General features: G+C 44.0%; 1 protein-coding gene across 8 annotated transcripts in view; it reads right to left on the reverse strand.

The window, feature by feature from the left end:
- The window catches only part of Mcph1 (microcephalin 1), a 186,215-nt gene extending 173,408 nt beyond the window's left edge, over window positions 1–12,807 (reverse strand). For 6 of the 8 annotated variants that reach the window (XM_063234982.1, XM_013143416.3, XM_063234986.1 and 3 more), the window contains exons 1-3: window positions 12,664–12,806; window positions 11,723–11,814; window positions 5,955–6,073 (exon numbers count right to left, since the gene is read on the reverse strand). In XM_063234982.1, coding sequence (XP_063091052.1) covers window positions 5,955–6,073; window positions 11,723–11,814; window positions 12,664–12,694 — 242 coding nt within the window. In that variant the 5' untranslated portion in view covers window positions 12,695–12,806. Of the gene's footprint in view, window positions 1–5,954; window positions 6,074–11,722; window positions 11,815–12,663 lie in introns of those variants that run through there. The other 2 variants (XM_063234980.1, XM_063234983.1) reach the window with 2 other exon arrangements.
- Window positions 12,808–13,316: the final 509 nt, after the last annotated feature.

Here is a 13,316-nt window from a genome sequence, read left to right on the forward strand (position 1 = left end):
TGCCTAGTATGCACAAGGACCTGAGTTCCATTCCCAGAGTCATTTAAAATAAACGGTGGCAGTGACAAAGACAGGTCAACTGAACAGAACTGCCAGTCCAGAAGTGAATCATGCCTCTACGGCCAAGTGATACCCACCTAGAGCACCAAACCACTTGGTGAGAATGAACACAACCCCTGCAAACAGCTAACCGTGCTGGGTCAGCTAGTTGGTCATGGACAAAAAGCCAAGCTGCAGCCCTACCTTACACACCACAATTTACTCAAAGAGGGTCACAGACCTCCAAGTGAGAGCTAAATCTGTAAAGTCTTGTAAGAGAACCTAGGCACAAATCTTTCTGCCCTAGACAATGTGTTGATTTCTTCAGTATGACATTCAAGGCTCTGGGGCCGGGGATTTAGCTCAGTGGCATAAGTGCCTGCCTGGCAAGCGTGTGGTTGTGAGTTTGATCCCTGGTACCAAAAAAAAACAAAGATTCAGACATTCAAGGCTTAAGCAGTAGAAGGAAAGATAGATGATCTTGATTAAATTAAAATTAAAAATTCCTGTACTTCAGAGAACAGTATTAAGAAAGTAAAAAGGCAACTCGACAGGAAAAAATGTTGGCAAATAATATGTGCAACAAGTCTTATATGCAGAGTATATAAAGAACTCTGATATCAACACCAAAAAGTAATAACCCAACTTTAAAAATCAGACCAAAATTAGACCAACTTTAAAAATCTGAACAGATGTTTCTGTAAAGAAAACAAACAAATAGCTAAGAAAACAAGTAAAAGCTGCTCAATAACAGTAGTCACTAGGGAAATACAAATGAGAGCTACGCCAATTCATACCTGCCAAATAGGCTTTCATCAAAAGAGTGACAGCAAGTGCTGGTGAGGGTGCTGAGGGTCACGGTCCTGAGACAGCACAGCTGGGAGTGTGTAACGGTGTGACCACTCTGAAAGAGGTCAGCAGTTCCCCCAAAAGCCAAGTATCTGTGGTGTGTTCTATGTCCCAGGAGGGCCACGTATACTGAAGAACACAAAAACTTGTCCAGCCCATTACAGCAGCATTATTCATAGTAGTCAAAAAGCAAAACCCAAGTGACCATCAACTCCTGAATGTATAAGCAAACTGTGGTACATCATGCAATGGTAGTTACTCAGCCACACAAGGGAATGCAGTACTGACACACACTGTAATATTAGCAAACTTTCAGAATATTATGTGACATCAAAGGCCACCAAGTGCAGATTCCATTCACATGACATGCTCAGAAGTGGCACAGCTACAGCCATGAAGGGGAGAGTAGCAGTCGCTGGGGGGCTGACACAGGAAGGAGTAAAATGTGATTCCTCTCCAGCATCCACCTTCTTTTTTGACTAAAGAAATGTTCTGAAACATGATGTTTGCACGCCCCTCTCAATAGATTATACGGACTACCAACCACTGAATTTGTACACTAAAAGGGTGTATTTCGTGATACGTGAATTTACTTCAATTAAAGAAAGGAAATGCTAAACAGAATTACTCACCATTAGTGAAAGAATATCTATTCACTAAAAGGGAAAAAAAAATCAGAGGAAACTCAAGATGTTCAGGAATGAAACAAGATGGACAGAAACATGTAAACAGCTAGAGACTATTTTTTCCTAACATATTTAAAATACAGATTGAAGCACAAATTACAACATCGTCCTGTGGACCTCAGAGTGGAGGCAGACAAAACACACACATCAACCCCAACACAACGGAGGGCATGAGTGGACAAGTGCAAGTACCTGGTTCCTCTGTTTTATGAAGTGATCCAAGGCAAGCGTCTCTAATTTGAAAACCCAAAGCCTGAAACATCTTGGGTGTCGTATAGGTTCATCATATCAAAGCTGAAAAATTTTGGATTTTGGAGCATTTCAAATTTTTGAATTAGGAATGTGTTCAAACAATAAAAGAATTTTTGCAGATATTCCAAAATCCAAAGGAATACACAAATTGGAAGCACTTCTGGTCCAAAGCACTCAGCTAAGGGATCGCCAACCTGTGTATTAACCTTAAGCAGACTTACAAAAGCCAATAATACACATTACAATCTCTAATTGCTGAAGTTTTTAAATCTCTAATTGCTGAAGTTTTTAAATTTTTAAAACACCAAGTGCTTCAGTTTTAAAAGCCAACAGATCAAAGAATCCCAATAGGAAAGGAGGATGTGAAGATGACCTGCCTGTCACACTCATCACCCCATTGGTCACCAGGGCTGATTCAGTTGATCTGGATGGCCAGTGTCCCCTTCCTCCTTTACCTGTGTCCCTCTCAGTGCTGCATGCATGCTCAGTCAAAGAAGATGACTACTCTCAACACAGGAGGACCATTTCCTCATCAAGGCTATAGGAGTAGCTATGCTCCCCTGCTAGAACCTCCAAACAAGCTCTCAAGGGAATGAAATAGACACGAGGGATTAAAATAGACACAAAGAACACATGAATGCTGTGCCCAAGAACACACTGCTCAGGAACTTCTGCTGGACAATGAATTGCCTGCAGTTGGGGCATGGGGCAGACAACACTATGGTCATTCTTGTTCTAAGAGACAAACCATCCAGACTAAAGGAGACTAAAGAAATATGAAATTCAAGCACACTATAGGATCTGAAGCTGGAGACAAAACTATGCTAGAGCAACACCATCAGGCAAATTCTTATAGGCTCAATAGGCATCCTAGCCACGTTTGCAGATGGAAATTCCAGAGAAACAAGAATTTTCATTTTCAGAGAAATCAGTCCTGCTATGGGGTGAGTACCCCACAAAGGCCAGATGGTGGAGGTTTGGTCCCCAAGGTGACACTACTGAGAGGCACAATCTGGATGGTAGGTCCTGTGGGAGGGCTGATGGTATGGGGGAGGTTCCCCAAAGAGACTATGGGCCCTGTTCCTTCCTCCTTCCTCTGGTTTGTATCAGTCAATTGTCTCAGGTATTTCATTACAGTAACATGAAGCTGACTTATGCACTTTACTTTCCTCCTTGCTTTAGTTGTGACTGCTTTTCCAAAGACTAAATATACACAAAGTCCTCTACTACACCCAAAACCACATCATAGTAAGTCACAAAGCTAGGAAACTCCTTCATCTGCACTAACAATACACTCATTTGTTGCATCTTCTAACAATTAGAGGGCTGAGGATTTAGCTCAGGGACACAGTGCCTGCCTGGCAAGCATTAGGTTCTGAGTTGGATTCCTAGTAACAACCCCCAGAAAAAAAATTAGGAATCTATAAAAATGTTTTTGTGTGGTACTGCCGAGTGAACCCAGGACCTTTATACCAAGCTAACTTCCCAAACTTCACTTTTTATTTTTAGACTGAGACTATCTTGGTTACTTTTTTCTTATTGTTAAGACAAAATACCTAATGCTTAAAATTAAGGGAGCAAATGGCTCATGGCTTGTGGAGATTTTACTCTGTAATCAGCTGATTCCAAGGCAGGCTGGCATAGTGAGGGGTGACCGCTTATGGTGGCAGAGCAGCAAAAACAAGAACAAAAACAGGGGAAGCAAGCCTCTTCTCCTCCTTTACATTGTAATCAGGCTACCCTTCTTGGGGCGGGTATAGCACTTAAACCTTAATCCCAGTGCTAAACAATGAACCAGTCACAAACTCTAAATTCAGGTGCCCACAAAAAAACCTGCCCCCCATGACCACATGAGGCGTTGGGTGGTGGTGGTGGGGCAGGACCAAGCAGACACAAACCGTAAGAGTCTATGTCACTAAACTGTGCAAGCTGGGTTTGAACTTGCAGTCCTCCTTACTCAGCCTCCCAGAGTGCTCCAGCAAGGCCTGTTCTTGTTCCTGCTGCATCATCACCCTACTCTGACAACCCAAAGTGGGAAACCACAGAAGCACATTTCTGGCTGTCTCTGGTGAAGGGCACATGGGACAAGACCTCTGGAGAAGGTAATCATCCCTGACAGCCACAGCTGGAAAGACAGCAGGCACCCGGAGCCTGTTTTTAGAACACTAGAATGAACATAAAGGAACGCACAAAGCAAACACTCAGACCCAGCATCGGTCCTGGGCTATCGAAGATGCAGCCCTGATGGGAGCTGGTGCAAAGGGTGCTGGATGCAGGGTGAGTGGGAACGCATTGCACTTTCTGATCAGCTTTGTTGTGAGTGCAAACTGATGTAAAAATGGTGAAATTTGAAATATATCTGGTCTGTGCCCCCAGTTCCAGTCAAGAGAGCTCCCAAAATCCTTGAAAACATTGGAGTTTTTGGTTATTTATATGAGCACTCTTCAGGAAGGCTCTGGAATGCCCAGGGAGGGGCCTGTCACCAGAAAGGCCAGTGAGGACCAGAGGACGGGACTTCCACCCAAACTGCCTACCTCTAGCAGAGGAGGGCCGGTTCCGGGGCCTGCTGAGCACGTGTGAGTACTGGGGGCACAGAGCTCACACGCACCACTCCTAGCCTTGCCCTCTTTCATGAGGCTGCCTCCAGGAGATCTCCTTTATAGCACACTAGTAAAAGGGAAGGAAGTACTTCCCCAAAGGCTGAGTTGTTTCAGCAAATGCCCGAACCAGAGGAGGGAGCTGGGGAACCCAACTTCCAGCCGTCGGGCAAAAGTGGAGGAGGCCTGGACTTGTGATTGACATCTTTAGGAGTTGGTTCTGTGAGACTGAACCTCACCACGCGGGATCCCAGAGCAGAACTGAACTGAGGGATGCCAGGCTGGAGTACAGCAAGCTGGAAAAGTGCTTGGCTTGAAAAAATGCATCCATCTGATGTTGCAGCATAGAGAGATCAGTGTGTTTTCCCAAATACAGAGTCTATTAATTTCAGAGACTAACAGTAAGGCCTGGCCATCAGCAGCTGGTACTATTTGTCAGGCTCTTCCTCAACCTAAAATCCAGGAGTGCTCTGTCCTAAAACCTCTTCTCTTCTCCAGTACAGTCAGTAAAGAAGGATCAAGTCTGCTTTCTGCCTTTAAATAAACCTGTGCATGGCAATCCCACATTCTAACTCCAACACCTACCTGCATGCCAGGCTGCACTATCTCCTGGACTGTCCTACAACTTCCAGCATGTCCAAGTAGGACTGATTTCCCCAGACCCAGCCCTTACAAAGCTTTCTCAGTCTCGGTCCCTGGTAAAACCATCCTCTGGCTCCTTTTGCTACAAACACCCAAGCCCTCAGGAAACCTCCTTTGACGTCACTTTCAAAACCACACCCTGAGCTGACCAATCCCCATGTACTGCATGGCCTTTGCCCTGGTCCAACCTGGAAGTTCAAAGGCTCCCCACCACTCTGTGGGGCCTGCTCTCAGCCCACGCTCCACGAAGTCCCCTTTTGCTTCACACCCACAAGGCTCCAAGACGGCGCCCCACAGCACCGTGACCTCAATCTCCACCCAACTGCCCTTGGCCTTCCTGCATCCCCAAAATTCCTAACCTCACAGGTCCTAATCCCCAGGACCTGAGAAAGTAACTGCATTTGGAGAGGTAAATGAGGTAAAAGGAAGTCACTGGTGGGAGTCTGAATCCTTTAGAAGCTATGGGTTTGTTAAAAGAAGAGACTAGGAGAGACACGACAGAGGACAATCCTGTGAGGACGAGAGGACAGCAGTGTCTACGAGGTACCCATAGCGCCTCAGGAGGAAACAGCTTCACTGTGGACTTCCTGCTGTGAGCCTGTCTCGGGCACTGTGCATGGCAGCAGGGGCTGACCTGTGCCTCTGCTTCTCTGCATTCTCAGTACCCTCTGCCCACTCCAGGAGCCACCACTCCACATCTGTCTGCCTTCTGGTGTGATTAGATAGTGTCGGTGGACACTAAGCCTAGAAGATGTAAATTTCACACTCAGTAAGAGGCAGAGAAAGGAAAACATCAAGTCTTATCTGGTTCTACCATCAACACAAAATATCAGCACTAGACTTTTACCAATACAAGGTAACTCCAGGAAGAAATATGACAGCTACTTACTTTTCAACCCAGAGCACTGAGACAAGTTTTGTCCCCCTCTTCTGGGCCTTATCCCAAGTGCTCTGGTACCCATCTTTGAAGACAACATGAGTTACTTGTTTGTTAAAAGTTTTTGAAACCTGAGGAAAAATGCAGAAAACAAAATATACATTAATATTTATTCACAGATGTTTATGCACAATTGGTCAAAAAAGGGACCATTCAGTGTATGTCACAACAAAAATGTTTATAACTCCAACTCTCGGAATCCATCAAAGAAATACCCTGGTAAATGTGTAACACTGCTAAAAACACATCTGCTCCAGTTTCTCTTTTTTTATTCACATAGGCTTGTGATCTACAATAATTACATTTATCTTGGACCTGCTCCAGTGCGTAGAGGTACCATGTCGTGTGCTTACTGCTACTCCTCCAGGAAAGGCTCGAAGTAGGATTAAAAGAACAGAATTGCAGCCCCACAAGGATAAAAAGAACAGAAAAGAAGGGTGCATAAGAGGAACCACATGAATAGCAGCTAGAAAGAAGAGCAAGTAAGACAACTAAAGACACTTAAGAAAAGCTCTCTAAAGAGACAGAACATGAAATTCCAAGGAAACAGACAAATGAGAAAAGGAATATCTAATTAAAATTGAAAGTGTTTAAAACAAGGGTGGTGGTATATGCTGAGTGCTGGTAATTCCAGCACTCAGGAGGCTAAGGCAGGAGGGATCATGGTGAATTTGAAACCTGCCAGAGTGATGTAATAAGTTTAAGGCTAGCCCAGACTACATAGTGAAACCCTGTCTCAAAAAAAGCCCCCCAAAAAGTGCCGAATATTTTCAGAAGATAGACTCATGTGATAAGATGAGATCATTTTTCAAAGGGATCAGAAATCTAGATTAAAGATAAGAGGAGGAGCTAAAGATGGCAGATCGCTAAGCAGCAGAATACACAGGCTCCCTGAGACAGAAAACTCAGATGCCGGAATAAAACATCGTGAAGAGGTCCAGGCAGAGGGAGATGGGTCCTCTTGACCAAGGAAGAAACTAAAGGGAAAAGAATTGGTTAAAGATGCAGTTCTGGGGCTATCATTGGAGCAGCTAAGATTAGTGGCCATGGTGCTCTTGCCCGAGTGCTCAAACTCCCAACGCTGCAACTCCCCTGAGCCACCCAAACTCCCGCCACTGTGACTTGCCCCAGCTGCCGGAACTCCTGCCGACTACAACTTGCTGCAGCTGTGGTCATGCTGAAGTCGGAGAGCCCAATGGAGAACAGAGCCAGCAAGGGACCTGCAATGAGTGCTGGGAAAAGACCCTTCCACAGGAAAGGGGCGACCAACTGGACAACATGTTGGAATCAGGCAGAATGGGCAGGAACAAGGAATAGCAGTGACTTCAGTCAGTTGTGCCCTTCCCAGACCCAGACTGGTGGGATCTGCTTGGCCTGGGTCACACCCCTGGCTGGGACCCAACTAGTCGTCCCAAATCAATTCCGTACATGTGGCACACACTAATGCAGTGAAGGCCTCCAAAGGTTGACTGACCCGTAGGGGAGGGGCCAACATATGCCACTCCTGCTTGCATGTCAATGACCAACAGCAAACTGGAGAGGGCAGAAATCCCCAGGCAGTGCACTTTAGAAAAACCTTAACAAACAAGGAAAGGGGCTGGGACCTCCTCTATACACCTGTATGGAAGAAACCAAAAACATGACAAGAGAATGAAACAAGAAAAAATCCTCAGCCTCCAGCCCTGAGAATATTGATCCAGGAGAGGTAAATACAAAAGAGATTGAGGGCAGCAAACACACAGTATCAGACACACCACCAATGGACATAAAGAGATATCTTCAGGATCTCACAGATGAGCTCAAAAGTGAAATATTTAACCAAATAAAGCAAGATATAAGCAGATTAATAAAGCTGGCAAAACTGCTTGAAAGAAACTAAGGATAGACTATCAAAACTTGAAGACAGGTTTTCAATGTGTGATCATGAAAGGAAAGATCTCTTAAAAATTAACAAGGAAATAAGCAGTAACAATACAAAAGCTAGAAGGCAATAAGAGGATCTATAACTTAAGGAAAAAGAATGTGAATGAAGAAGCAGGGGTTAAAAACAAAGGAAACCAAAAAAAAAAGGAAACACAAAGGCTATTCATAGAAATCATTAAGGAAAACTTTCCAAGCATAGGAAAAGGAAATGATATTCAGATATATGAGGCATGCAAAACTCCAGCCACCTACAACCAAAACAGAGCTACACCTAGACATATAATAATCCAGATGCCAGAAATTCATCACAAGAACAGAATATTAAAAGCCATCAGAGAAAAGAAACAGATAACCGATAAAGGAAAATCCATCAAAATCTCAGCAGACTTCTCCAAACAGACCATCAAATCAAGAAGAGCTTGGAGTGAAGTATTCCAAGCCCTGAAAGAAAATAACTTCCAGCCCAGATTGATGTACCCTGAAAAACTGTCTCTAGAAATTAATGGAGAAACAAGATGCTTCCAAGACAAAGAGGAACTGGGGAAATTCATGACCACCAATCTAACTCTATAGAGAATACCGAAAGACATTCTAGAGAGAGAAAAAAAGTACCAGGATTTCAGGAACAGTGGCAGAGAGGCCTCAATGAATGGAACAGAAAGTGGAATGAAGGAGAAAAGCAGACAACTAATGACAGAAAAATAGTATAGCAGAAATGAGGCAGAGAAGGTTGGCTATAATCTCTAATATAGATGGCCTTGATACACTTAAAAAAAAAAAAAGAACAGGCAGAGTAGATTAGAAGTAGGGCCCACTGAGATGCTCTGTATAGGAAACATAATTAACTTGAAAGAGTTTATAGACCGAAAATCAAATATGAGAAAACAATGCTCTATGTGACAGGGAACCAGAGAGTAATTAGAGGCAACTTGACCAGCACCTGCAGATAGGTTGGAAAGACAGGCTTTAATAGGTAAAGGAATACAACTTGAGATCAAGTCCAGGAGGGAGAAGGTTCGGAACCACTTAGGTAAATAGCAGGTTGCTGCCCTCCCATCTAAAACCTGAGGGAGTTAGTGGGACCCAAAAGGCACAGTGCACCCTGTGGGAGTGAAAGGGGAGGAATAGTCTAAAAAAATAAGGCAGAGAATATTGTTAATAGTGTATCAGGATTTAAAACCCACATTATTCACACTGCTCTGATTAGATAGATTATATTCTGTTCCAGTTTGTCTATTTGCACTAGATTTGAGGACACAGACAGCTATCCCAAAAATAGGAAGATACAGTGTGGTGATCATCCTTAATTTCCTATTAACTTAATCTGAAACCCTGTATAACTTACACTGTTTTATCATGAGTGATCTTAGTTGAATCTAGTTTGTTAGATTGCTGTTTGGTTATCGACAGATTTTATTCAAATCTGTTTTGATTGTTAGTATCAAGTCTGAGAGTACAGGCAACTACACTGAAGATGATTAAGATTCAGGATACCCATTCTGGTTTGATTATTACCTGCTTTTAAAGTTTTATACTATCTACAATGTTTTGTTTTTATTAATATTGTTATGTACTGCTATATTCAATTATACTATGCCTGATGATATGGACAATTCTATTGAAGATAACAAGAGACAACACAGTAATCATTGTAGAACACCTTGTACTATGGTTTTATATGACTTTTTGCTCTCATGTTTTTATAGGAATATGTTTTGTTTTGACTTTCTTTGTTTTGTTTCTCCCTCTAATACAGAAATAGAAAAACATGTAGACGCATGCATGCATAGAACACATAAACAGTTTATGAGAACTGATCGTGTAACACATGATGAAATGAACATTGAAGAAAATGAGACACGACAGTACCCAGTGCTGATTCCATAACATCATGATGTGAAATCTAGCAATACTATTATTCTTTGTTCAGAGTGATTTTAGTCTGTTTTACTTTGTTTAATCTTAACACACATGAAGGTATGGACAGCTATTTTGAAGAGAATGAGAGACACAATGACAGCCATTGTTGACTTCCCTGTTGTCTGATCTTGAAGACCTAAAACGCTTCCTCATCTTGTTCAGGTCAGTTCTATATACTATGTTGTTTCATGTGAATTCTCTGTATGGTCAACTATTTGGAAGAAACAGACAATATGATAGATAGTGAAGATTTCTGATTGTCTTGCTTTGAAATTTATGTCTCTTAAATTGCTTTTTTAATGTTCTGTTCTGTTCTATTGTGTTTAATTTTACCCTCTTTAAAATAAAAAAAAAATCTAAAAAAAACACAAAAGGATCAGAAATCTAAACAGCTGCTGGAAATTTAAAAAATGACATAAGTAAAAAACAAAATCCACAGACATGATAGGCAATGAGGTTGGTAAAATTTCCCTGGCCTCAGAGACAAATGGGAAGGAGGGAAAACGGGACACAGAAACTCAGACCATCAGCTCTGCAGCAGGGCAGAAGCAATGCAGGAACAGGGAGATGAACAAGGGAAATGGTTACGGAAAACTTTCTCAAACTAAAAGACATCTGTTCTAAATAACTCTCCCACCACCAAGGGCCCAGCGTGAGAATGCAGTATCTGGTTTGTTTGATTTTATTATCTGTGATGGTACGAACAGCTATTTTGAAGAAAACAAGACATTATAATAGCCAGTGCTGATTTAATATCATCTTGCTCTGAAGTCCTACCGCACTTTTGTTCTTCTATTGCCATTGGTTCTATCATGTTGTATCTTATTATATTTTACTGTGTGTGATATTATAAACAAATTTTCTATGGAAAATGAGATAATATAGTAGCCATTGTTCATTTTCTGTTATTTGGTTCTGAATGCTCTCTAACATTTTCATTCTTTTGAATGGTTTTATACTATTTTGTTACGTTTGATACTATTGTATATGAAGCTATGCTCAACTATTTCAAAGAAAGAGACATTATGGTAGTTACTGTTAATTATGGGTTGTCTTGTGAAACATTGTGTTGCTTACATTGTTCTGATCTGCTCTGTTATGTCCTCTTTTGTCTTATCTCTTTAAAATTAAAAAAAATTAAAAAAAAAAAAAAAAAAAAGAAAATGCAATGTCATACCAAGTGCATCACCACGAAGCTTCACTATGACCAGAATTAAGAAAAATGCTACAACGGTGGGAAATGGGGAGATAAGCCACAGTCATATAGTGGGAAATAAGAAGGGAACCAGGCCCAACGGTCTTCCACACTTTCTTTCTCCTTCATTCTTCCCTGTCTCATTCTGGGGTCCCTGGTGCCATCCCTTCCTTTATATCCTTAACAGGCCTCCTCCTGCAGCCTTCCTGCTAACCATACCCCAGTGGCCAACAGAAACATTATGGCCTCATCTGACCCCCGGGGTTTGGACTTCTTGTCTTATGATCTGGTCTTGGCCAGTTGGAGTTCCAGATTTGTCTACCCAATGTCTAAGGACACGTTTCTGATATGCCCACATTCACAGCTTCTCCGTTAGAAATCTGTCCTGTGCTCTCTGCTGTGATTACCAGTCAGTGCACTCAACACAACCTGGGACAGAGTCCAGGTTTCATCTCAGAGTCCCCCTTCTCACTCTATGCCTGCAAGATCAACTGCTCTGGAAGCAACACAGCTCCCAATTCTTCAGATGTGAGTTTTGCTTTCTCTTCCACCACTTACCTTCCCAAGGCTATGTATGCCTTTTTTGTTCTAATTAATAATGCCCCAATTAAGAATATGGAAATGTATCTCTCCACCTATCAGAAAGCCCTCCTATGTATCAACGTTAAAAGGAATTTCTTACCTTTGCCCCCATATCCATAAGCTGCTCTGTAAATGTCTTTGAGTAATTTTCTGTCCCATTGGAAGACCACACTTCCACATAGGCCACCACATCTGAAAACAGGATATTAGTATGAAATACTAGGGAGTAATCACAGCACCCCATGTCCAAAGCGTTATTAAAAAATAAATATGAAACTTCTACTAAAAACATATTCAAAGAAGCACCAGCGCTACTCGTGGTACATAAAACTAAACACACATTCTGGTTAACAATCCTATTATTTACTACTCTTCTCTAATTCCTAAACAAGGTGTAATTATTCCAGGGCAGGAGTGGCTTTCTGGAAAGAGTCATGGATCACATATTGTGCAGATCATCCAATTACTCAGCTGCACAGGCAAGAGAGCAAAACAGTAGCCAGGGCAGTAAGTGAATGAGCCAGCACCGTTATGCTCTAGGAAAACTTTTTTTTTTTAGGAAAACTTTCTTTATGGAGCAGGAAATTTGATCAAATTTTCGTTTGTCATTCTTACACTTCTTTACTGCATCTGACCATCTAACGCCGGAAACAGCGTTCTCCGCTCCCGGGGATCCCCAAAAACCGGCGCGAACAGGTGGGTCGGGCACAGCTGGGCGGGCAGCGTCTCAGAACCCGCGGTCTTGGGGAACTTCCAGACGTGCGGCCGGGGCGAGAAACACAGGAAACGCAAGCTCGACGCATCTCTCCCGAAGCCGCACTGAGTCTGGAAGCAGCCGAGCCCCGCGGCCCCGCTCTCCCGGCCCGGCGTGCAGCCTGGGCGCGACCCCACGGCCCCAAGCGCGCGGGGATTCCCGGGCCTCCCCGACGGCCCCGAAGCGCCGGCGCCCCGCTGCCCCCACCCCCAGGAGCCCGTCCATCCTGTCCCGTCCCCCCCCTCCCTTACAGGCGCCTCGCGCGCCGAAACAGGAAGTCCCCTCACCTTTCAGCACCGCGGACCCGGACGCCGCCATGGCGCGCGGCAACAGAGAGCACAACTACTCGGACGCACGGCTGGCAGGCTGCACTGAGCGTGCGCGAGACCGGCGCGCCCCGCCCCTCCCTTGAGGCTCCGCGGCACGGCCACTCCGGAAGGCGAGACAAGGAAGGGGCGTGGACCCCTGGGAGAGGGGCGGGGCTTGCCCCGGTCACGCCCCCTCAGGCTTCGTTGCAGCGCCCTTAGGTCTTCTGGCTGTCGCGGCAATGTTGTCAAGGCGCTTGGCTTTCCGGGTGGTGACTTAAAGAGTCGCTCCTGGGCTCGTCTGGCAGCGGGATTGGGATCCCGTCCCAGCAGGTCGCTCTTGGGGGCCTGAGCGCCCCTGCACTCTGAATCCCCACGCCGGAGTCACTCCCAGCCCAGGCACTTCGCCGACTCCTTGAGATTGACATTGGGGCATCACTGTGATCCGCGCGCGGGGCCGCCCTGGGAGCCCTCCTGGCTCAGCATCCTGGTGACTTGGCTCCGGTGACTGGACCCCAACACGAAGGGAACCCCGAGATCCCCGGAGTCCTTTTAATTTTGTTACATTAAAAATTAACATACTTATTGTTATGATATCTTCTCTCTCTTTTTTGTTTTGTTTGGTTTTGTTTTTT

Source organism: Cavia porcellus, unplaced genomic scaffold, assembly GCF_034190915.1.
Source record: "Cavia porcellus strain 051 isolate PalLab524CR breed Dunkin Hartley unplaced genomic scaffold, mCavPor4.1 scaffold_24, whole genome shotgun sequence".
Taxonomy (NCBI): Eukaryota; Metazoa; Chordata; class Mammalia; order Rodentia; family Caviidae; genus Cavia; species Cavia porcellus.